Consider the following 25,569-nt stretch of genomic DNA (forward strand, 5'->3'; position numbering starts at 1 on the left):
CTGAGGGGGGAGGAAGTCTGTGAGTGAGCTGGCGGCATCTGGGCTGAGTGGGGCAGATGGGAGGGGGATAATGATGGAAGAAAGGCTCTGGAGGGGGTCAGACCCAACCTCACAGGGCCTTCTGAGCCCCCATGGGAAGTTTGCTTGTCTCCTTGGTGCACCAGGATGGCGTTGTGGTTAAGGTGTGGGCTCTGGCCCCAGGCCATGTGGGTTAGAATCCTGTCTCTGTCTTACGCTGGCTGGGTGACCTCTGGCAAGTTGCTGAAGCTCTTTGTGTCTTGGTGTCTTCACTTGGGCAATTGGGATGTAAACAGAGCTCCCCTCATTGGGCTCCCGTGAGGAATGAGTCTGAAAACAGTGGGAGGCCCTTGGAAGCTCCCCGTGAGCGCTGGTGGTTATTATTGCTGTTGTTCTAGTTATTGGAGGGTTCTGGGTCGGGGCAACAGGATCCGAATCCCAGTGGCAGGAGGACTCTGGCCTCTGAGGAGGGTGGCTTGAAGGGGCATGGAAGCAGGGAGAGCAGGAAGGGGCCGCTGCAGAGCACCTGAGGGGAGATGATGGTCACAGGGGCCGGGTGCTGGTGGGGAGGAGAGGACACATTCCACGCGTAATGAAGGAAGATCAACGGGGCTTGGTTGATGGATTAGATATGGTGAGGTCGGGGGCGTGAGGGAGAGAGCAGGTCCGACATGACTCCCAAGACCCAGGACCACACAACTGGGTAGAACATAAGATGAGCACCGGGGGTTGTTATTGGATTGATTGGTATTAAGTAACTGACTGATGGGGCCAGGGCTGGCGTATGCAGGAAGTCCAGGGCTAGTGCGCAGCTGCGGGGTGGTGGCCTGGAGGGGGTGTCTGGCAGAGGACGGCTGCGAGGCACAGTGCTCCAGGTGAGAGAGGGATTCTGGGGCACCTGCGTCAAGGCCATTATTAAAGCCAAGGTCAAGGGTGCCACCATGACGGAGAGGATGCCGATGTGAAGGAGGCGAGGCCTGGTTCTGGGCACCAAGGAGAGCCCATCAGCAATGGCTGGTTAGGGAAGGGTGAGCTGGAAAAGACCCCTGGGGCTGGGGTTTCTGGACCTAGCAGCAGCTGGCCCAGGAAGGCACATTTCTGTCTGACGGGCCTGAGCCTTCTTCCTCAAAGGGCCTGTTCAGCTCGATTCACCATGTGCATTCTCCCTGTTTCTCTCTCTCTCTCTTTTAAAAGATGTTATTTATTTATTTATTTATTTATTTATTTATTTATTTATTTGAGAGAGAGCACAAGCAGGGGGAGTGGCAGAGGGGGAGGGAGAAGCAGACTCCCCACTGAGCGCAGAGCCCACCATGGGGCTGGATCCCAGGACCCTGAGATTATGACCTGAGCTGAAATCAAGAATCAGACTCGCTTAACAGCTTAACCGACTGGGCCACCCAGGTGCCCCTTCCCTGTTTCTTTTAAACGCCCCTCCCCACGCTGCCTAGCCTTCACCACGAGGTCATTCCTGTAATACTTTCTACTCCTTTGCTTCTCACTCTCCCTCCTCTGTGCGGCCCAATCAGCCCACATAGTAAAGATCTCAACAAATGCCCCACACCCTCAGCTCCTCTCTGTGCTTCCCATTTGTCTGCTTATAAGACTTCCTCTTTGTCTTTGGTTTTCAGTCATTTTTCTATAATGTTCCCTAGGTGAGTTTTTATTTGGGTTTGTTTTGCTTGGAGGTTCTTAGCATTTCTTATAACTGTGGCTTGAGGTCTTTCATAACCTTTGTAAAATTTTAGCCACTATCTCTTTGAATATTGCTTCCACTTTTCTCATCATTCTCTCCTTTGAGAACAGAGTTCATGTATGTGCTCTGGGCTGAATTGTGTCCTTTCCTCACAAATTCATACGATGAAGTCCTAACCCCCAGTACCTCAGAACGGGACTGTATTTGGAGAAAGAGCCTTTAGAGAGCAAACCAAGGTAGAATGAGGTCCGTAAATGGAGATTCTGCTCTCCTGGAGCCCCCAGGCTGGTTCCCAGGTAACTCCCGTGCAGAGGCAAGAACAAGGATGGCACACAGTAGGTGCTCAATAAATGGTTACTGGGCAAGAGGTGGGAGGCCTCAGAGGGAGCATGCAGGGGGGAGCGTGAACAATCACCTTGAAAGGTGAAGTTAGATCTGTACTTCAAGAGTTTAAGCAAAATAAATTCTAGATGACTCCATTACCTAAATGTTTGTTAAAACCATGTAAATGTCCTAGGAGATAATACAGGTGAATATTTATATCATCTTTGGGTTGAAAAGTTAACGATTCACCCCCAAGGCAAAAAGCAAAGGAAAAGATTGATAGCCTTCGCTACATGAATTACCATTTTTTCTCTTTACATATAAAACATCTAGGCAAAATTGAAAGTCAAACAAGAAACTAGGAGAAATACTTTCAACATATCTGGCCAACAAAGGGTTATTGTTTTTGCTAGCATTCTCACTCTTTGGCAATAACACTTTGCCAAAAAATCCGCAAAGAACAGGGAAAAGCAACTCACAAGAAGATAGGCAATACTCAAACAATAAGATGTAGTCGTTGCCAATAATAATAAACAGTGATTGCAACATCAAGGAGAGGCCATATATTTAAAGTGTCTCATTGATTGCGGATGAAAAATGAATCATACCCAGAGTTAGTGAGGTTCTAGGGAAGTAGGTTGTTTCACGTTGCTGGGAAGTTGTGAGTTGTTACAGTGTTTTTGGAGAGCGGTTTGGCAGTAGAGATCTAATTGATGTCTTAGATCTTTGCCTCATTTCTGACCTAACACTTCCTCTTTAAGGAATTCCTCCTATAGAAAGTCCTATAGAGGGGCGCCTGGGTGGCACAGTCGTTAAGCGTCTGCCTTCGGCTCAGGGCGTGATCCCGGCGTTCTGGGATCGAGTCCCACATCAGGCTCCTCCGCTATGAGCCTGCTTCTTCCTCTCCCACTCCCCCTGCTTGTGTTCCCTCTCTCGCTGGCTGTCTCTCTCTCTGTCAAATAAATAAATAAAATCTTAAAAAAAAAAAAAAGAAAGTCCTATAGAAATTTTCCTATGGAAATTGTGAGATGAGCAAAAAGAGCTTCAAGGACCTGGAAGATAGGGCTGAGAACAATCAGAAAATGTTGCATACGACTAAAATGTGTATTGAGAGGGGAACGATGAATACATTATGGATCATCCAATCAACGGCATCCTGTGCAATTCTTAGAATTACTGATGAAAAATATACGGTAGCAATTTGGAAATTGCCAATACATGGCGTGAACCCTGGGGAGCTGCCCTAGAAGCCAGCTCAGCTGAGGAAGCCTCAGGGCCACAGGAGTAGAGCAGGGTGAGAACCCACGTCCCTGGGAGACCCTCAGGGTGACCCCGCCATGCCTCCCAGCCCTCTGGGCCTTCTGCCTTCTTCCAGACTTTCACTCGGGCCTGTAGCCCCTATACAACCCCTCCGCTGGCCGGATCCTGTCCATCCCCCTCTTCTCTCTCCTTCCCTCCCTGCTCTCTCTCTCTTCCACAACACGCACTCCCGCATCCACTCACATCCACTCACACCCTCTCTTGCACATATCCACACTCACATGTACCCGCCCACATTCACACACTTAACCCTCCCAGAAACTCACACCCACCCACCCACACTCACACATATGCCCAGGAACACTCAGCCACCATATATTCAGATGCACTCACACACTAACATACACACTTTCACACCTGCACTCACACTCAACACATCCTTACACCACCCACACACTCACACACACAGCACTCCCACGCACATATTCGCACACTCACTCACCCACCTATTTGCGCATGCTCCCACGAACACACTGTCACATATGCTCCTGCACTCACACTTGACCCAGGCACTCCCAGGCACACTCGAGCACCTCCGGGTAGTCCTTTGTGCAAGTGGAGAGCCGTCTGGGGGTGCCTGCTAAGAGGTGGGCACTGCTCCGAGCACCGGAGATCCAAGAACGAACTAGATCTTATCCCTCCCCTTGAGGAGCCAATGGTTTACCAAGGAGACCGAGAAGTAAGCAAGTTAGTGCAGATGAACCCAGCCTGGTGGTGCAGGGGTGCAGGGAGGCGTCTGCCAGGGAAGGGTTTCTGGAGGAGGTCATGTGCAAACTGTGAGGTTTGAATGGAGAGCAGGTGAGTAGGAGTGACCTGGGCAACCTGTAGTGTATGTACTTGGAGTGGGGGCAGAGAGGGAAGCATGGGCACGACAGGTACGCATCTCAATCCATAAACCCGGACATGCATGAAATGAGCCTATTTTCCTCACAACTTCATTTCTACTTTGAGACCCCATGTCACTGGGGTTCCCTCCCTTTCCCCCACGGTCCAAGTCCCAGGGGCTCGTATCAGGCCAAGATGTTGATGGGGAGCAGCTGCAGAATTCAGGAGCTGATCCTCAATTCTACCCACACGCCGATCCAGCCTGGTCCTAGAACATCAGTACGTGCTGAGCCCTCGTGCCCTTTCTGCTTTCTGCCCTGAGGGGAAGAGACGTCCCACGTCAGGGAGGGAAGTGCCAGGGGTCAAGGAGACTCAGTTAATATTTAAAAACTAAGAGCCTTCCACTCTCATAAAGTTGCCTTACTCTGGCTAGGGCATAACAAAGTGCAGGGTCAGAGTGATGGGACGCGGGAACTCTAGGGAAGCAGGAAGCAAGAGAGGGGAAGGGTTGAGGTGGACCCCACACATCTTCACTCTTTTATCCACGAAGGAGGGGGTGGCCTGAACCTGACAGGGTCACTCTTCTTTCCAGCAGCAGTAGGTGGGCTCTTGAAGGCCATCTGGGGGTCTCACAATTTCACTCTTCCCCAATCCTGCAGTGAGAGGTTTTCTAGGTAGTTTGGGGCTATCGCCTACCTATTGTGTTACTATAGAAACCAAGGGTAACACACAAATGCCCATCACTTTCCTGGGGTCACGGAGCTGGCAGAGCCTACTTCTCAGCCCCCTCCCAGGGCACAATGCCCGTCTCCTTGCAAACAAATGGGGAATGATAAACAGCCCTTGGATACTCACTGTCCTAATTTAATCTGATTTAACTGCTTGCTTAGCATTACCTGGGCAACTTTTCAATTTATCAGGAAAACCACAGCTCTGGGCAGAGGCTTAAATGGTGAATCAGGGCATAAGTGTTTTCTATTTTACGGGAAGGAGGAAGGGAAAATAACAAAGGCTATTTACAAAGAAATATTCAAAAGCTATCTTCAAGGTGCAGTACACATCCTCTCCAAACCAGCTGCTTCTTATACTTTTGTTGTTGTTATTGTTACTGGCCTGATAAATCATCCAGGCTGGAGTGAAGCTGCCTTGGGACTTGTGCACCCACTGCTCCATCTCCCTAGAAAACCCTTCTTCCTCTTCTCCAGCTTGAGACCATCTGCTCCCCCTTCAAGATGCCCCTCGGGAGGCGCCTCCTCCCAGAAGTCTCCCTTGACCCTCTCAGGGTAGACCAGGGCTCTCATCCTCCTGGGTTTACCTTGGCCACTCTGCTGTGCCATCGGCATCCTTCTCTGTCCCGCCCCCTAGTGGTGAGTTTGGTGAGGCGAAGGTGTGCTGTTAGCTTAACCTGCTCCCTGGGCTGGGCTCCCCTTGGCCAACTCTCTCTAGATGGCGGCCTCACCTCGTCAGATCTCTTTTCCCACTGTCCAGACCTTTCTTGCGTTAAACAATGATAATGACATTTCCAGGATTCATATGCTGAAACCCTGATCCCTCAGAACGACTGCCTTTGGAGATGGGGCCTTTGGGGAGGTCAGAAGGGTTAAATGAGGTCATAAGGGTGGGCTTGTCCAGTAGGACTGGTGTCCTCATGAGGAGAGGAAGAGACGCCAGAGATCTCTTGCTCCACATGCGCACAGAGGAAAAGCCATGCCAGGGCCTGATGACAGGAAGAGTCATCAACACACCACCCTGCCAGCACCCTAACCTTGGACTTCCAGCCTCCAGAACTGTGAGAAAATTCTTTTCTGTGGTATTCTGGCAAATTGGGACACGAGTGTAGGGAAGCCCACACCCCCCCCCCCGCCCCCGCCATGGCCAGAGCGGCAATTTTAGCAGCACCGCCATCCCTCATCTATATTTGAGGATTTTTTTTTTCTTTCCAATTAAAAAAATTGTGGTGGGATGCCTGGGTGGCTCAGTTGGTCAAGTGGCTGCCTTTGGCTCAGGTCACCATCTCAGGGTCCTGGGATTCAGCCCCACAGTGGGCTCCCTGCTCAGCAGGAAGCCTGCTGCTCCCTCTCCCTCTGCCTGCTGCTCCCTCTGCTTCTGTGCGCATGTGCTCTCTCTCTCTTTCTCTTTCTCTGTCTCTCTGTCAAATAAATAAATAAAATCTTTTAAAAAATAAGTTAAAAATGTGGTAAAATACATATAACATAAAATTTACCATCTGAACCATTTTTAAAAAATATTTTATTTATTTGAGAGAGAGAGAGAGAGAGAGAGCAAGAGTGAGCAGGGGACGGACAGAGGGAGGGGGGAGAGAGAATCTCAAGCAGACTCGCTGCTGAGCATGGAGCCTGACTCAGTGCTCGATCCCACAACCCTGAGATCATGACCTGAGCAGAAATGAAGAGTCAGCCGCTCAACTGACTGAGCCCCCCAGGCGCCCCCATCTTAACCATTTGTAAGCATATGGTTCAGCGGCATTAAGGACATCTTCATTGTGCAGCCATCACTACCATCCATCTCCAGAACATTTTTCATCTTCCTGGACAGAAACTCTGTGCCCATTAAACACTAACTCCACACGCCCCTCCCCCCATCCCTGGTAGTCTCTCTTCTGCCTTCTGCCTCTATGAATTTGACTACGCTAGAGACTGCATGTAAATGGAATCATACAGTATTTGTCTCTTTGTGACTGGCTTATCTCACTCACCATGTCTTGAAGTTTTCTTTTTATTGCATTTCCTCCTGCTTCTTTAATTTTAATGTGTCTGACACAGGGTTGTATGTGTGGGTTAGACCGAGCCCGTCAGATCAGTGGCCTGAGGTGGGGACCAGAGTTAGGGGCCAGGTAGCATCCTCTTAGTATTGCAGGGTCTGGGCAAGGAAGCTGTCCTGGTCCCAGCCCCAGTCCTTCCCAACCAAAGCTTCAGCCCAGCCCCAGACTCTGATGTAACCTCAGCCCGGCCCCAGTGTCGCTCTAACTTGTCCTCCTCAAGCTTCCCTGGACCCACAAGGCCATTCGCAGGAGCCGGGATTCCGAGGTCATCTGGGGACATCTCGAGGATCTGCTAGGGGTGGGGTGGGGGCAGTAGATTCATCTGGCACCTGGACCCTAACGGCCTGCCCTGCAGTTTTTTTACTCAAGGCATCGCACACTCTCCCAAGACCAAGAGAGGGCGACCGTGCTCCATCTTTGGCAAAGAAACAGCCAGCTCCATCTAAGGAGGAGCCCAGAAAACCCTCTTCTCTGGACCTCAGGACTTCCAGGTTCACGGCCTGGAAGGTGAGAAAAAGGAAGAGCTCGTTGTTCCAAGGGGATGGGGCCCTCCCAAGGCCAAGCTGCTCCCTGACCCCTGCCCAGGCTACCCCATTGCCCTGTGCCCTATCTGGAGCCGTCCTGTCTGGAGCTTGGGAAGCCTGGTCTGTGGGAGGAAGCCTGCCTAGGAGCCAACTAACCAGCAGAGTGCTGGGATCTGCTTGGAGGAAGAGAGGCTGGTTGTAGCAGAAGGAAAATGTCTCCTGGGGACCTCTGTCCGGGCCCTGGTCTGCTCTTCCAGCAGGCTGCCCCGCGTCCTCTGTGCTTGGGTAGTTCCCTTCTGCGCAGTGTGCTTGGGCCTGTCTCTGCTGGCCGTCTGCTGTCCACCCTCCAAGGCCCAGCTCTTGTGTGACTTGCTCAGGGAAACCTCGCCCAATACCCAGGCCTCTGTTAAGAACAACTCCAGCTGAAACCCCCCTCCTCGCCCCTACACCACCCACCCCCCTCGCCTCCAAACCAGGGTGGAAAGACAGGAAGACTGGGTCAGGAGGGATGCCCCTGGTCAAATCTAGACAGTCCTAGAACTACCTGGAACTACCTCTCAGAGGGGGCAGAGGCTGAAGGGAGACTAGAATTGCTCAGAATAATGGAGAGGGTTCTGGTTTTTTTGAAGGTAGGGGTTGGTACCAGAAAAGGGAGAAGAGCATTAGCTAGCAAAGGAGACTAGATGACGAAGGCCAGAGACATCTCTCTGGGAAATTTCTTTCACTTCTGTCCTGTGGTGGCAATGGGTATCTTCTACCTCCCCGCTCCATCCCTCCATGGTGGGGCAGATCTCCCTGGGGGGCGTGGAGGTGGGCATGGCCAGTGCCGAGGCTGTGAGCATGGCCAGGCTGCAGGCAGCTCCCTGCTCAGTTGAGCTGGGGGAAGGCCTGGCCCTTCCCACGCCCCTCCTGGAATGTAGGCTGCTCCTGGGAGTTGAGCACAAGTGTGACTTTCCCTCTGGAGTCTGAGGTCAGTCAGCCTCCCAGGCCTGGTCCAGCATTCTTGATGGGGAGCCAAAGCAAGCAAGGGGCGAGGGGCCGGGGCAAACTCAGAGGCCTGGCAAGCCCCCGCCATCTGATTGCCCCCAGCTTTCATTCCTCATGGGAAGGAGGTGTGCTAATGCCAGAAATTCCACCCTGGGGGGAGCGGGACAGAAATACCAAGGTTCTACCATTTGGTAGACCCTGTGCCAGTCACCTGTAGTGCTGCTAACAGCGTCACTGGGCCAACTCCTGAGGCAGTTCAGGGCCTGTAGGAAGGCCCAGGGGACTGTGGAGGACAGAGGCCCAGCTGGGACAGGGAGATGGGGGCTAGTGGGACGAGGCAGGGAAGTGATATAGCACAGCCTATAACACTGGTAAAAAGAACAACTGCCGTTCCTGAGCACCTCCCAAATGCCAGCCACTTCCTGACTCGGTTCATCTTGACACAATCCACAAGGGGGCTGAGACCTCAAAGATCCAGAAACTGAGGCTTTAAGAGGGTCAGTAACTTGTCCAAGATCCCACAGCTGAGGCCGGCCTGGCCCTCAGGCTCATCTGTCTTCTCTGCTGTGCTCTCCTCACCCCCATCACCTCCGCCACCCCCTCCCTGCTAGGCACCAAAACGCTGGAAACAGCTACTCCAAGCTGAGAAGCCAGGATGCAGCCTCCTCTGGGCACAGGTCCCCAGGAGTCATTTTCTTTCTCCCACAATCAGCCTCCTCTCCTCCCACTTCGGGCTTGAGGGGATGGTTCAGCAGGCGCCACCTGGAGGCAGGGAAGTGAGGCATAGAGAAGGGGGCTTCCCATTGTGCGACTCCAGAGGCCATATCCATGCAAGCCTCCGGATGAACAGCACCCCTAGGGGCTCCTTGGGGACGCCAAGTACCCCTGCTTGTTGGGGCAGAGCGTGGACGTGAACTCAGGTCAGTTCTGCGGACTCCTAAGCAGGCCCTTTGGACCTCTGGAAGGATGGCTCAAGCCTTTCCCCGGGCAGCTGGGGAGAGGCAGGAGAGGGCATTCTGAGTTGCTCTACTCCGGGAGAAAGGTTACACCTGGGCAGGCCAGGCCAGAACGGGAGGGGGCTGAGGAAAGCTGACTGGCCGCCCCAGGCACTTTGTGTGGATGTAGCTGCCCCTGGGCTTCTGGAAGCTTCCCTTGGGTGCGTTTAACAGCCAAGGTCGGGGCTCTGTTCCCACTGTGGATGCCTGGAATATTCATGTTTTCCACATCCCTGTGTGGGAGCCAAAACCAGCTTCCAAGAGCCAAGAGAATTGAGCCTGAAGGGAGAGGGGAAGACTCTCCGGCCCTGGAATTGGACTGATGGCCGTTGTGTAAGTCAGGGACCCAGCTAGGCAGCTTTCTATCTTTGTCCTCCTAGACGAACAGTCTGATTCCCTCCCCACCTCTCCCCACCTTTCTTCTCTTTTCTCCTCCCCTCCTCTTGCTCCTTCCCCCCAGCTCACTTCTGACAATTTACCCACAGACAAGCTGTGATGCTGTGGAAAGAGCCAGACCTAGTTCAAGTTCCGGCTCCACAGCTCACAGCTGTGTGATTTGGGGCAGGTCATTGCCCTCTCTGAGCCTCTCTTCCCTTGTCTGTAGAATGGGACTATAATATCTATCTGACAGACTGTTGGTGGCATCAGTGAAATCACAAGTGCCTATGTTCCGGGACCATTGGCCCTTGAAAAACACTGGGTCTAGATCCTGGGAACTACTTTTGTCTTTGAGAGGCCATATGGAATGTATAAAGTTACTTAATCTGAGTCTTGGTTTTCCCTCGTATAAAATGGAAGTAATGATGGGACCTACTTCAAAGAACTAGAGTGAGGAGTCAGAGATGTCATGGACGTCCTTAGCACATAGTTAGTGTTCGTGAGATGATTTGTTATTATCTTTGCAGAGGATTGTTTGTCCTGCAGGGACCCAGGGAATAAGGGAAAGAGAAGTCTCCATATGGAACTCTTCTGAGGCTAGCTGTGCTTCAGGCAGCGGGGGTGGCGAGGGTTAGGGCACAGACTTCATCCACTGAAGCCTTAGAAGAGAAATATGATGTACAAGGAAGCATGACCCAGGCATTCGTGAAATCCTGAATAGCCAGGAGAAAGAAGGATGTTTAAATCATATCACTAAATGATCGATAGCCTTTATGCCTTGAATTCGACCAGTCCTAGCAACCTCAGGACCACACTGGTCTGAACACGTCTGTTTATGAGTCTGCCTTCCCCTCTAGATTGGTTGGTCCTTGAGGGCAAGGGCCATGTTATCCTTGGTTTTGTGTCAAGTGTGGGTATGTGACAGAAATTGATGTAGGGATTGGGCTTTTGATCCAAGAGGTCAAAAGATAGATGCCCTGGGACTTTTCCTGAAAGATTTCCAAAGGGTTACTAAGCTGGTATGGTATGAGTGAGGAGCCACTGGAGACCATGTTGGTTATCACAAAGGGAGAGCCTGCCTGAGAGTGCTGTCAACCCAGAGGAAAGCAGAACTGAGACAGAGACAGATACCTCATGACATCATGTGAACACCTGGATCCAGCCATTCCTGAAGCGAGGATTGACCAGTTTAGTTGTGTGAGTTGTTGCTTAAGTTGTTTTTCTTGAGTTGGGTTTCAGTCTCCTAAAACCCAAAGAGTCTATATTAGTATAGTCTTCACCTCTCTTTATTAAAAAAAAAAAATCTTGATTATCAGATGGTATCTATGAAAACATCCCCTGGCCTACTAGAAATGAGCGTTATCTTTCAGAGGCATGTTTTGCCTTAGCTCTGGAACAAACACATCTAGGGTCCAGTCCGTCTTCTACCTTGAAGGGACCCTGGTTCCCTCACCTGTAAAAGGAGACCAACATTGTTGTGAAGATTCATTGAGAGAAGTAGGAAAATCATGGTTTCTTCGGCTTTTGGCTTCATAAATGCAACTTCACTTCTTTTACCCCGTTGCTCCCCAAACTCAGTGCACCAAACCAGGCTATTTCAGCAAGCCAGGAAAAGCAGGGCTGAGCAGCTCCACCTTCTCCCTTCCCCTGCTACTCCTGATACCACTGCAGGGCTCCACCCCCAGAAATCTGGGCCCTACAGCCTGGCCTGGAGGAAGCCCAACCAAACTGGTCAGCCTGGCCTGGCCTCCACTGGAAGCTTGCAGGCCTTTATCTCCACTGTGACTAAATTTGGATCTCAAACTCAGACAATCAGCTTGGGAATTCCTGACGAATTCCAGCAAGGGCTAGCTGTTTTCATCGGTTTTTGCAGAGACGGGAGATACTATTTTCCAAATGACAAGTTTAAATTAAAAGTAATAATTTATCATTACAGAAAATTTAGAAAACACAGGGGGAAAAGTCCAATCATACCATTATCCCAACATAGCCCCCATGGAGATTTTTGCTTCCTTCCTGTTGGTCATTCCAACACAAGTCTGGTTTGGGGGGTGTTGTTCGTTCGTTTGCTCGCTTGCTTGCTTGTTTTTACACCCACGAGATCAGAGTGTATGTGCAGTTTTATATCTTGATTTTCCCACCATGTTTTGACATAAACATGTTCCCGTGTTATAAACTCTTTGCTGAGTGCCAGACGGTGCCAAGCACATCACCAGCATGATCTCAATAATGCTCGCATCCATCCTAAAATCAGCAAACTTTTCTATTCTTGCTTTGCAGATGAGCAAACGGAGGCACAAAGAGGTTAAGTGTCTCGTCCAATGTCGTGGTGAGGACCAGGCCGTCTGGCTTCACGGGTCATACTACTAACTAGGTATACATCTGTATCATGGTTCGTTCATCCTTTCTTGGAGAGATAGATGCCTGTTGCTCCTGCCTGCGCAGCACTAGTTCTTCGCTGAGACTGCGATTCCCTACTCTCAGTTCTAGGAGAGCAGCTATTGGGTGGAGTTGAGCGCCTATGCTGGGTCTGGCCAATCAGAGGTCTGTATCTCCCTGGCCTCTGTGATTGGCTCAGGAAGGGGCACGTGATCCAGGTGGGCCCACACAGGGCACAGGGAGGAGGCTGTAGGCTGTGCCTGCGCTGTGCTGTGGCCAGGTGTCTTGAGAAACTGCTCGGGAACTGGCCGCAGGGAAGGAGGGCAGAGCGAGAAGGGGGAGGGGGGGAACAAGTCCTGTTGCAGCATTTAAGATTCTGCATCCAGTTGCACCTGAAGTGGGTTCTTGGGTTCATGATACTGGACTTTGCAGTTAGCTGAGCTTTTCAGTCCCCTTAACCCAGTTTGGGTTTGGTTTCTGTCACTTGCAACCAAGAGTTCTGGCAAGGTCACCCTGATTGTTGGACGTCAGGGTGGCTTATACAGTTTTCTTTTACCATTATAAATAATGCTGCGATGAACATCTTTGCATATAGAGCTTATCCTTGATTAGAGTTATTTCTTGTGATATTTTTGCAAAAGTTACTTGGCAAAAGGATCAAACATTATCAGGACTCTGCGAACATTTTGCAAATTGTTCCCTCAAGGTTGGCAATGCTTTGTATTCCTCACCTTCACTCCCCAACAGTGTGTGCAACTGCGGTTTTTAAAATTGACTTCTGAAGAAGATTTCTTTTTTAACAAGCCAAAGTTGTATTTGTTTTTTAAACAGAAAAATTATGTTAATATAAAACAGATAAAAATAGACAAAAACCAAAACACACAACACACAAAAGCACAACACACAGAACCAGTGCAAACCCTTCCCAACCCACTCCCCCCAAGTTTTAAAACCTTTATTACAATCCCCAAAGATTAGATTGTGTTGGAGAAGTCACAGTATTGAATCAGAAAAATAAGAATAAGAGATATTTTTAAAAAGGTCTGTACACAGGTAGTGAAGGGATGGGATGAGAGACGTACACTTCATCACTCCTACATCAAAAACATAATGCAGAAGGGTTTCGGTGATTAGCACATATTTCTGGAATACTACCATGTATGCTAGTCCCCTGACCACTTGTTAAAGTTGCTTTTAAAAAGGATAAAAAGTGCACAGACACTTTGATAAGGCACAGACAGATTGTTGTACAAGTCATTTCATTAGGGGCTTGGGAAAGACAGTTAAATACCAAGAAATGCCAGGCGGCCACGTGTTCCTGAGCAGGCGTCCCTCTCCCAAAACCGGGGCAGAGATGGGATTGAGCAGGGGGGAGGTTACTGCCTCTCATTCTCCAAGATTTTGCACAAGCCCACTGCCAACTGGAACTGATGGGATTCTCTGGGACCTGGGGATGATTCCAGCGACCAGTGCCAAGCCTGAAAGTAGCAGGTAGCCACCTTCCCATGGGTCTCCCTGGTGAGACTGGAGGGTGATCATCAAGTGGTGGGGCCTTTGAGGGTTCTGCCCAAGACCATTTTGGCAACAGCTCACTGACTACAAGGTGCCTGGCATTTCTAATGCAGAGGAGGCTTCTCGAAGCATGCAGGGGGCTCTGGGTCGGGAAAGCAGTCGTGGGCACTCACCAGGATAGATCCCCAAAGGCAACAGAATGGCCAAGACAGCCCAACGGATTCTGTCCCCAGTGTTTCATCATCCTCTAATGTCTCTATTTCTGAAGGCAGAGCTAGGGCACTGTCCTCTCAGCTCCGAATCCCCAGCACCCACACCTGGTAGGCACGCAGTTTGTCGAATGACTTTGTGTGCACGTGTATGTGGTGTTTTACCAAACCCCTGAGCGCTCGGGACTTGCTTTCTGATTTCTCCCGTAAACCTTTACGGAGTACCTACTATGTGCTGGCACAGGACCCAGTGCCAGAGCGAGCAAAGAAAAGGTGCAAATCTGTCCGGCTCCAGAATGTCAGCTCCCTGTGGGCTCTGTCTTCAGTCCCAGTTCCCAGCACTGTGTCCAGAACACAGGCCATGCTGATGAGTGGGTGTTGAGCAAAGTGTTGCTGCACTTCGGGGAGCAGCTGCCCTGGGTGGCTATAGCCCAGAAGACTCCCACTTCTGGGAATGGACTAGGAAAAGGAGATTGTTCTGACTTGGAAACAGCCCAGTTTCTCTGGTGGTTCAAAATAAACAGGCACAAGACCACAACAACGGAGTATCTTCTGGTCTCCTCCTTCTTAGCCCCGGAGTCCCTGCCCAAGGGGGTGGTGGTGCTGAGGCCCAGGAAGGTGGTGGGGCAACGCTCTCGGCCCCTCCACGAGGTTTGCCCCGTATGTACACCCCTGTGTCACCAAAGGAGGCCTTCAGGTTGGCCTCAGGATATCACATAGCTCAGCTCTGCCAGGAGAATGTGGGCAGTGGGAAGGCGAGCCTGAAAGGAAAGACACTTGTACTTCCATGGTATGGGTGACAGAGGGACGGCAGCCTGGGGCTGGAACCCTCCATACAGGTGCAGGTGCCCAGGCTCTCTCTAGGGGCTGCCCAGAGAAGTTTCAAGAAAGAAAACTCAAGGCAGTCTCAAGCTTTCCAGGGCTTGGGGCCTGGCAGCGGAGAGAGTGGGATTCCGCACCAGACACTCTTGGGTTAGAATCCCAGCCCTGCCACATACTGCATGTGATCCTATCACTTCACCCCCAGGACCTCAGCTCTCTTACCTGTCCCACGGGAATAATACCGTGTTTTATCAGTTCTAAATAGCACAGCTTTTTTTTTTTCTTCCACATTTCCAGTCTCTGATTAGAACGGATTGTGTAGCTGTGCCATCTAGCAGTTAAAATTCGCCTTTTTTCCCCTAGTGGTACATAAAATGGTGTATTTTATAATCGGTGGTGTCTTAGATCTGACTCAGTGGGGTCAGAAGGCCAGCCTCACAGGATCGGTGCGTGGAGAGGCCTCTCCAGCCCAGCACCGAGGCACGTAATGGCGTGAAGTGAGAAAGAGGGGTTCCCTTTCCTCTCTCTCCCGCCATGTGAGGGCCATGGGAGCAGCTCCTCTACAGCTCTGAATAAATCAGTTTAGAGCATCAGGAAATGTCTGGTTTTTAGAAGATAAACACCCCCCTCATTTCTCTTGGAAACAGGGAGGCTATTTATAGCAGCTGCGGAGCAAGTTAAACAGGCCACCAGCTCCTTTTGTTCCAGGTAACAGGTCACCAGGAGCACGGCCTGGTCCACGTGGGTCCAGGCCCTCGGTCACTGGCTTCCTGGTGGTGGCTGTACATGACCGTGGCTGGCACCCAGGGGTGGGGACAGTTAGGAAGGGCAGGGGGCAGGGGAGACCAGCTGCCTCCCGTGGGCTTCTGAGACCACCAGAGCTTGTGACTGGCTCAATCCGGTCAGCAGCACTGCTGCCTGGAGAACCAGCTCTGGTGGGGAGGAGGGCACGAGTCCTCTCCCACAAGGTTTGTGCCCACGCCCCCCATGGGGGAAGTGGAAGGCTCCTGCTGGCCACTGAGTGCTACCGAGCTTCTCCAGCTCTTATCCTGAGGTTCCAGTTGCTCCCCAAAAACCTCTGTCACAAAATTTAAAGGTGGGCATGTTTCCCAGATTCACTAGGGGAAAATAACCAATCAGGGGCCCTTGCAGGGGCAAGGGTGGGGGTTCTGAAGTTGAGATCAGGTCAGAACTCTATGACCACTTTAGGCAGAGAAGAAGCAGGCGGTCCAAGACCTAGAGCATTGCGATGACCAACTGGTCTTACGGGATTTGATTTGATGAGGGCCCAGCTGGGCTGGGCTCTGGGCCTCCAGACATCCAGCAAACATTAGTTCTAGAAACTCTCTGAATGCTCTCCTTTCCCTGCCGTCATCTGTGCAGCAGAGGAACAGATTAGGAATTGGAGTAAAAATGTTATCTGTTCTTTGCAGTGTCTTGGGCTTTTTAGATGTTATGCTGGTCTGGGTTCTGGAGTGGGCAGGTACTGGGCCTCATCTTGGACGGATTAGGAACTGAGAATCAGAGAGGCCCAGGGGCTTCCTTAAAGGTACAGCGCAAGATAGGGCAGAGGGTAGGACCGGAACTGGGGGCAGAAGGAGGAGCGGGCCTGGGCCAGTCTATCAGCCCAGGGGTGGTCTGGGAGCCTGCAGACATGGGCCTCCGCAGGGGTGAGGCAGTCAGGGACAGGGCCACGTCCCAGGAAATGCCTGCAGATGGCCCTGGGAAGGGGGGGGGAGAGTCCCAAGGTCAGCATTTTAATGTCTCAGCTATTAACATCTTAATGATCATTTAACATCTTAGTAATCAGCAGGGAAAGAAGCTGAGAATCAGAACCCGTTGCAAAGTCTTTTCCTCCTCCCGCTTCCCCAGCAGGCTGCCCTGGTGATGCCCACTGCCGCTGGTGAACGCCAGGCCCGGGGTGACAAAACGAAATCTGGAGAGCCGTCTGCGCGATGGGGCGGCCTTTCCAACTGCAGGTGAGTCACCAGCCTCCAGGATTCTTTCCCTCCCTCAGGAAAAGAGAACCTGCTGCTTGCCTTCTTCTTGGGGACAGCAAGGGGTGGGACAGACGAAAAGCATCTAGAGGGACCGAGTCGAGGTGCACTATGCTTATTATTAGGCTGTCGGGGTGGGGGGGAAGGGGTGAAAAGGCTTCTGGGGTTGACACCACCCAGAGCTCTCGGTGGGCCGCAGCACCCATCAAAACTCCTCTCCAAGACTGAGGAAGAAACTAAAAAAGCAAATTGTTCTTTTCTGTTCTCCACCCACCTTCCCCCCAAGGCTTTGCTGCTTTGGAGCTGTAAACAATGAGCTATTTTTTCCTTCCCTTAGAAAATCCGAGTGTCCCTTTTCTATACCATCCAAGGGAGTTCTGTTTAGGTGCAGGCTTCATACATTCAAACCCAGCTGACGTTACAGCCCCAGAAAGTGAACAATTTCTAGTCACGCTACCGTCTGGGCTCTGGATTGCACATTCCTTAGTGTTAAATAACCCTCCCGAGCCAGGCTCCCTGGATAAATACCTATGCGTTCTCTCACTCGTCCTCTCACACACATTCCCTCTCTCTTCTCTGACCACTCCGTCCCCTCACCCTCTCTCACACACTCAACCCCACTCCAGCAAAAAGCATTGCACAGAGAGTGCTGTTTCCCAGCTGAGAGGTCACCGAGGGACAGGGTGGTCTGCTAGGCAGGTCCTGAGCTTGCTGTTGGGACGGCCTTTTGGGGGCAAAGCCCTTTTGAGCCAGAAGCAGGCATTGCCTGGGCTCAGACCCCCAAGGCCTCATCTCCATGACTGTCACGCCTTGCCCACCGTTGGAGAGTGGCAGACAGGATGGCCACTGCCCTTGGACTCCCTGGCGGCCACAGCGGTTGCCTGGCCCTGGGGGCCTTCAGAAAGGTGACCTTGCTCTGGCCAAGGCCCGATGACGGGCCAGGCTACGGCCTGTAAATCTTAATGACATCCTTGATGGGCCGCCGGCAGATGGGGCAGCAGGCGCGGGCCTGCCTCTTGAGCCGCAGGCCGCAGCTGTGGCACAGACACATATGTCCACATGTGTAGATGACGGTGTCCACTTCGCCGTCAAAGCACACCGTGCACTCGCCGTTCTTGCTGCCTGCCGGCTCCGGTGGGGAGAACACAGGGGACACTGGGGGGCTCAGCGGGGAGCTGGGTGCGGTCACTGCAGAAAGGGAGAACAAGACAGTCTTAAGAATGTGGTTTTCCAGTGGGCTTTGCTGGGGCAACCCCAAGAAGGCAGAGCTTCTGTGGCCGAACTTGTGGGGAAACAATTTTGAGAGACACCAACTTGGGGTTTTCTTCTGGGCTCTGTCCCCTTCCCTACCCTCCCTCCCCTGAGCATGTGTGTACTGATTCAAGCACCCTTATCACCCTCTGGGGATACCATACGACGATTCCTCCTCCCCCTAGATGAATGTGCAGCCGAGAAAGGAGAGGATGCAGGGGGGAAAGGTGGCCATCCTAGCTTAGCTTCAGGAAGGCTCTGGCACAGCTGAAGGAGCCAGGCCAGCCACAGCCCCTACCCCCTGGGGTTTATACCTCCTTACCCAGGGATGACTCAGATGCTGAGGAGGACTGGTTGACACTGAAGGCCATATCAGAATCGCTATCATCCTGGGAGCCGCTGAGGGACCCTGACGGGGACGTGGTCGCAGGGCTGGACTGCAGGGTGCCTGAGACCAAAGAGACTCCATCAGGGGCGGTGGGAGGTGGGTCCTGTTCTGCTAGTCCCTGACTCTTCACTCTTTCGCACCTTAGCTCCCCTCTCTGTCTAATGGGGGGATAAGAGTTACCTCCCAGGTTTCTGCTAAGGACTGATGGAATCGCACATGTGTGGTGGACACCTATTTTTTTGCCTGCTCAGCCTGCATTCCTGTTTATTTCAGAAACTGCACCAGGATTTTGTTTTGGGGCACTTACGTCACCCTCACTCACATGACCCAGGCCAGGCCAAGAAGAACTTCCACCTGTTGATCTCAGTGACGGTTTAGGTAAGGCTACATAACCCAGTAAAGGTCAAAGAGGCCTTCATGAGAACACTACAACTGTTGGGAAAGAAAGGGCCCATCCATTGGGAGGTAGGTCCAGCATTGTAGAGCCTGCCTGGGAGTGAAGCCAACACAGGGGAAAGTGAGCTTTGGGATGGGATCCTGATAATATGCTTTCAAAACCTCGGTCCAGCTATTCCTGAATCCATCCGATCTACTCCCAGACTTTTGAGGTATGTGTACTCATACATTTTCCTTTCAGTTTAGGGCACTTCGAATGCGGTTTTGTCACTTACAACTACAAGATTCCTGACTAGTAGTATGCAACACGAATGAGTTTTCTTCCTTGTGTTCACTGCTGGTTCCGATAATAATGGGTTATTTCTTAGGTGAGAGAGATGTTCCTTCCCTTACCCTACTTGAGGATGGATGGACAGATAATACAGTGCTGAGGTTGCTGTCAGGTAGAAATCAGGAGGGCAAGTCCCTGGCCTCTGAAGGAAGTCGCTTCCGTTCTACCTACTCTTCCTGACCACTCAGGGACTCATCCTGGTTCCTCTGGAGGTGTTGGGGAGGAGGGTAAGGAAGACTGATTCTAGGCTTAGTTCTTGCCAAAGCCCCAGTGGGAACTTAGAAAACTCATCTCAGGGTAAATGATGACTACGTTTGGTCATCCCTTACACACACACACACACACACAGCTCCCCAAAAACGATGACCACTGTGTTCCTCCTCTGCCTGCAAACAGCAGTCATTGTTGTTACTGTGTATTAAACACGCTGTAGGAGGCAGGCACCTGCCGAAAGCATTACAGGCACCTCATCACTTCATCCTCATGCCGATGCCAGGATGCAGGTAATTACTCCCTCTCTACACAGAAGGAATCAGAGGCTCAGAGAGGGTCTGTGATTTGCCCAACATCTTCATGGCTAACCAGCTGTGTGACTGGGACAGTCAGTTAATCTCTCTGTGCTTCAGTTTTCTTATCTGTGGGTGGGATAGTGATATTGGTTTCATAGAGGCATCAGGAGTATAAAATTGAACGAGATAACAGGAAATGTTCATCGTTTCTGTTACCATTTGGACTGACTTCTTGAATCATGAAAATGGAGCTGTGCTCTCTGGGAACCTGTCCTGACCACCACATCCCTTCTACCAAATTAGAGAGAAGCCGCTCTTCAGCAGCCCACACCACACGGTGCAGCTCTCTGTTCAGGTGGTCTGTAAGCATCTCCTGTGCATGGCCTGTGTCCTGTCCTCTGTGGTGCCCCATCCTGGAGCCCAGGGCCTGGCCTACAGCTGGTACGTCCTCCGTGTCTATTGGTGGCATGAATGAAGGCAAAATCACGTCAAAATAAGATGGTTCAAGCCTCCATCCCGCTTTCTGTGGACACTGTTATTCTGATGTACTCTTTTACGTGCAGTTGTATTTACTTTTTTTCCTACAACATAATATGCCTCATGTATGTAAAAAATAAATCCGTGATATAATAAGTCATAACAACAGAAATAAAAATTGCACTGCCCATTTACCGACTGCATAAAGCCTTCCAGGCCCTGACCCCAGTGGGAACTTAGGTCGGTGTGGGCAAAATGCAGGCTTGGGAGCAGCAACATGGACATCCCTAGGACACTCCTTAGAACTGCATTTCGGGGCTGCCCCTACTGAATCAGAAACTCTAGGTGGAGGCAAGAGGATGCTAGCACGCGCTCAAGCCTGGGAAACCGGCCCCGGGTTTCAGCCCTGGCTCGAGCTACCCAGCGGCGGCCCGCGCACGCGCGGTGGGGAAACTCACCAAGGAGGCGCAGTTGGCCCGCGGCGCCGCCGCGCACGGCGAAGAAAGCCCAGAGCGCCTGCGTGGTGTCCACGCACAGCAGGCGGCCGCGCGGGCGCCCGTTGATGCCCAGGAGCACGTCGCCTCCCGGCCGCAGCGTGAAGCTGAGTGCGTCGCCGCCGCTCGGCACGGGCCCGGCACGTGCCACCACCCAGTACTCCTTGCGGTCGAGCAGCGCGTCGGGGTCGGCCGGCAGCTCGGCGGGCCGGAGCCCGCCCGGGTCGCACGACGTGATGCCGAAGGCCAGCGCTCCGGGCGCCGCCAGCCCCGGGCGGCCCACCTCCACGAAGAGGCTCTCGCCGGGTCGCAGCGGTCGTTCGGAGAAGACGAGCGTGCGGCCGCCGTCGGGCCGCGGCGCGCAGGCCACTTTGCGGTCGGCGGACAGGCTCACGTCGGGTCCGCGCGTCGCGTGGAAGCGCAGGTCAGCCTCGAGCAGCGCCGGCGACGATGCGGGCCGCGGGCGGTCGCGGGGCCCGCACGGGATGGCGGCGGCCGAGGCGTCGGCGGGCAGCGGGCCCGGGGCACGGCCCAGAGCCAGGTGGCCCAGCTTGGCCACCACCTGGTTGTTCTCGAGCTCATTGTTGTCGAAGTTGGCGGCGTCGTGGCTGCTGGGCGGCAGGCAGGCGCTGAAGCGGGCCTGGGTGAGGCGCGCGGGCGTCAGCGTGTCGGCGAACGCGCTCTCTGCGCCAGGGCAGAAGGGGGGCGGTGAGGGTGCGGGTCCCCGGCGGGGAGCCCCGGCCACCCGCAGGCCTCTGTCCCCCCACGTCTCCCCACAGCCCCTCACTTTTTTCTAGTTCATGTGTGTACTGATTCAAGCACTACAGGTGCACAGAATCTGAGTAAGCACGGCCCGCTGACTTCTCTTTGGAAAGGGCAGATAAGGCCCCTTCTCCGTTTTTCCTTCCTCCTCCCTCCCTCCCTCCTTCCTTCCTTCCTCCCTCCCTTCCCCCACTGCAAAGGTTTTCTCCAACTTTGGAAGATTTGCAAACCCTTTATTCCTGGCCTCCCCAGCTAGAACATAATCTCCAAGAAGTGATTCCTTTTGCTCTTTATTTGTGGCCTTACGTGACAGGTGCTATTTTAAGCTCCCTTCGCGTGTTATCTCACACAACCTGTGAGGTGTGTCTCGTTATTACCAGCCATTTAGCAAAGAAGGGAGATGAGGCACAGAGGGGTTAAGGAATGCGACCAAGGTCGCACAGCAACTGGCAAAGCTACAACAAGAACCCAGGCTCTTCAACATGTGCTGACTCTGAAAGAACGCAGCACAGAGCCTAGTGCCTGGGTGCTGCACACTGAATATGTTAGCCTTCTGCAAGAGGTGGCCTCATGTTATAGGACAGAAAACTAAGGAGAGTTTTAAGTCACCGTCATGAAAATATTACTGAATAATTTTTAGTGGTATGGAAATATGTTCTTGATACTACATGTTACAGTTAAGTAAAAAAACAAAATAGTGTTTCGTTTAGGTAATACAGGTTTTCATACTTTGGCAGATTACTTGTCAATTGCCTCCCCGACTAGAATGTGAGTCCTTGCCTGTCTGTTCACCACCCCCTTCTCAGGGCTTAGCAGGGTGCTGGGCAAAGAACCGTCATTCTTTATTGGATGAATAAATGAATGAATGAGGTTTCTAGAAGACACTGCTACTCTTGAGTAACAAATCAGGGAAAGAAAGAAACAGTCATTAAAGTATTGGGAAGTTTTTTTTTAGTGATAAAAATATTCTTATTAAAGCAAGAAAAACTGTTTTTCAAACTTCTCTAACTAGATCCCTCTAGCTAAGATTTGTCATTCTGTAATTTATATCATGGTAAAAAGTGTTTCTTCCTCTTTAGTTTTCCAAACATAAAATTAAGTCATAATAATGAATATGCTTTTTCAAAAAGCATGCCGTAGCCCCTAGTGAGAGTCTGGTATGTTACTCCCTGCCCCACCTGCAGAAATCTACGGGGCAGATTTTGTAAACTGGCCATCCAAGTTCTGACCCTGGCTCACAGACCTGTTTGTTTGGCCATCCGGTGTGTTATCCAATATTTCTACAATAAATATGTGTATTACAAGTCTTATCAGAACCCCCCAATATTTTAAAAAATCTTTTCCAGGGGCGCCTGGGTGGCGCAGTCGTTAAGCGTCTGCCTTCGGCTCAGGGCGTGATCCTGGCGTTATGGGATCGAGCCCCACATCAGGCTCCTCCGCTGGGAGCCTGCTTCTTCCTCTCCCACTCCCCCTGCTTGTGTTCCCTCTCTCGCTGGCTGTCTCTGTCAAATAAATAAATAAAATCTTAAAAAAAAAAAAAATCTTTTCCAATTAATAGTTAATAATGTGGGAAAACACTGATGATACTACATTAAGTGAACAAAAGAAGATACAAAACTGAATATATTATTTGATTCCAACTGTGTGGGAAATGTATGTATAGGGTGCATAGGAAAAATACAGGAAGGATATACATAACAATCTGAGGGTGGTTGTCTCTGGGTGGAAATTTGCTTCTTTACAGTTTTTAGATTTTCTCACTTTTCTCTAGTGAACATGTATTGGTTTTGTAATCAGAAAAAAAAAAGGCACATATAAAAGACTAAAACAAGTTTGGTTTTGGGTTTGTTTTTGTTTTTGTTTTTTTTTTTTTTTGGAAAAGGCATTTTAGGTAAGCAGGATGTTTCTGGTGTAGCATGCACTTCTAGTGGGGCCTCCTGGTGTGATGCGCTTTCCCAGGGCTCTCTGTCCCGCCCATCCTGCTAGGCCAAGCCTAAAGGCATTGGCCCTGGCTCACCCTGGACCTCTGCCCTTGCCAGCGTCTGCTTCTGTCCCCCATCCCAGTGCTCCTCCCTCTTGCCCCAACAGCTCTACGCAGGAGTCCGTCCTTCAATGCGGCATTCTAATTAGGAGCATGGCCTGTGGAGACGGTTCAGTTCCTGGCTTCAGCCCTTTCTGGCTGTGTGACTTTAGGTAAGTCACTTACTCTCTCAGAGCCTCGGCTTCCTCAGCTTAAAATGGAATAATCCTGGTGTCCCTCCCTCATGTTGTTATAGAGATGAAATTAGATGTTTTTATGAATAATGTAGCACAGAACACGGGACAAAGTAAGTGCTTAAAACATGTTAATTATTATCATTATTCCTTCAATATTTTTTGAACAAAATGTATAGAGCACTTGCCATGTGCCAAACGCTGTGCTGGGCACTGGGTGAAGAGAGGTGAACGAGCAGACTCCTGTTTCCATGGAGCTCCCATTCTAGTGGGAGAGACAGACTTTAATGAAGCATCAGACATAAGTACAAAGTGTGATGAGTGTTACTAAGAGCCACTGTCCTGTGTGGCTCTGTAAAATGAGCATGTTTCAGTGGGGGGGCTCAGACTCTGAAAGGCAAGGTGAGTTACTCCATGTCACACAACCAGGGAGTGACAGAACTGGAGTTCTCTGAGAGTGTGTGAAAGGGGGACTTGGTCAGAAGTGAGGCCAAAACAGGCCTCTGTGACAGTGAAGATGGAGTGAAGACCTGAAGGCCAAGGGAGTAGAGTGGTGCCTGGGAAGTGGGGTATAACCATTCCGGGCAGAAGGCATAGATTGTGTGAAGGAACAGCATTTCTGAGGGGAAAGCTTAGTCTGTGAGGCTGGTGTAACAACATATGAGACAGCATTTAGCCTGATAACCGGCACACAGCAGCCCCTCAGAAAAGGTTGGGTCTCCTCACTTATCTCTGTGAAAGGAGCTTTGTCTCCATCAGGCATTGTCCCTGAGTGAGACAGGCCCAAGACAACACAGTGCTGGCCTAGGCCTGACACTTCAGAATCTCTGTGGAGAACCAGAAATCCCACAATACCAGGAGGCCCCCAAGGGAGCTTATCAGGACTTCCTAACTTCCTAACTTCTAATTTGCCTCCAAACTCACTCGACCTGATGAAAGTATATATAGACATTTTTTTGAGACCCTGCCTACCAGATGCAATTCTGTGCATTATCCCCATCAGTCCTCGCCACTATCTCATGGAGCTCTGTAAAGTGGGCACTTTTCACAGCAGGAGAGCACCCAGGCTCTGAGAAGTGGAGTGAGTTATTTAAGGTCACACAGCCAGGGGTGACAGAAATGGGATTCCATCTCAGGCTAAGTGACTCCAAAACCAGATCCCCTGACGACTAGCAATACTACCTCCAAAGTTCACCTGTCTTTGTTCCACTCTCAGAGCACACGGACTCAGCCTCAGGCCAAGTGGCTCTTGGATTTGCAGTCCCCATGAGCCTAATATCCCCTGAGAGAATGAGTCTGACAGTTCTGCCCCTGCCCCAAACATCTACTGAATAGCAGTCCCGGGCCAGGCATAGGGAGACTGGGTGGCTAGGATTGGCTCCACAACCTCCCACTCTCCCTGGGCCATGTCCAGAGCCTGGCTCTGGATCTGGAGGAAAGCTGGATTCTTTCCTTTCCCTAGCTCTCTCAGGTCAAATATGTCTGGGACTGGAAGTAAAGGAGAATATATGTCTCAAGAGAAACCATCTGTGTGAAGAAGAAGGAAGCCTAGAAGAATTAGAGACAAAGGGTCATCCATCAGTCACTTTGTCTCCAGAGGTGATTCAGGACGCGCACTAGAGGCAGAAGGGGTAGGACATGCTGAGGCAGTGGATGTAAGGCAAGGAAAGAGGGGTCAGGAATGATTCCTGAGATTCTGGACCAGTCAGCCAAATGGGTGGTGCCCTTCGAAGACAGTGGGGATGGATGCCTGAGTGTGCTCAGTGTAGAATGCCTTTTGGATGGCAGGAGGGGATGAGAGTAAGTAGAGGGACGTCTGGACTTCAAGGGAGGCATCAGGTCTGGGAATACGGACTTGGGAGCCAACATCCTAAAGATGGGATTCGAGGCCTGGTGACAGGCTTGGATCATCATCTGGAGAAAGGGTAGATGGAGAAATGGTCCTGCCCTGTGATGGCTCGTTAAACTCCACAGATGTT

At 51.4% G+C, this 25,569-nt stretch overlaps 1 protein-coding gene across 1 annotated transcript in view; it reads right to left on the reverse strand.

Moving 5' to 3' along the window:
- Positions 1-13,016: 13,016 nt before the first annotated feature.
- NEURL1B (neuralized E3 ubiquitin protein ligase 1B) overlaps positions 13,017-25,569 on the reverse strand; it is a 38,761-nt gene continuing 26,208 nt past the window's right edge. Inside the window, exons 3-5 of the mRNA XM_045792114.2 lie at positions 20,579-21,298; positions 18,342-18,467; positions 13,017-17,956 (exon numbers count right to left, since the gene is read on the reverse strand). Of these exons, the coding sequence (XP_045648070.1) occupies positions 17,712-17,956; positions 18,342-18,467; positions 20,579-21,298 (1,091 nt within the window). The 3' untranslated portion in view covers positions 13,017-17,711. The remainder of the gene's footprint in view (positions 17,957-18,341; positions 18,468-20,578; positions 21,299-25,569) is intronic.

Source organism: Ursus americanus, chromosome 15 (assembly GCF_024610735.1).
Source record: "Ursus americanus isolate L20-20 chromosome 15, mUrsAme1.1.p, whole genome shotgun sequence".
In the NCBI taxonomy this organism is placed as follows: Eukaryota; Metazoa; Chordata; class Mammalia; order Carnivora; family Ursidae; genus Ursus; species Ursus americanus.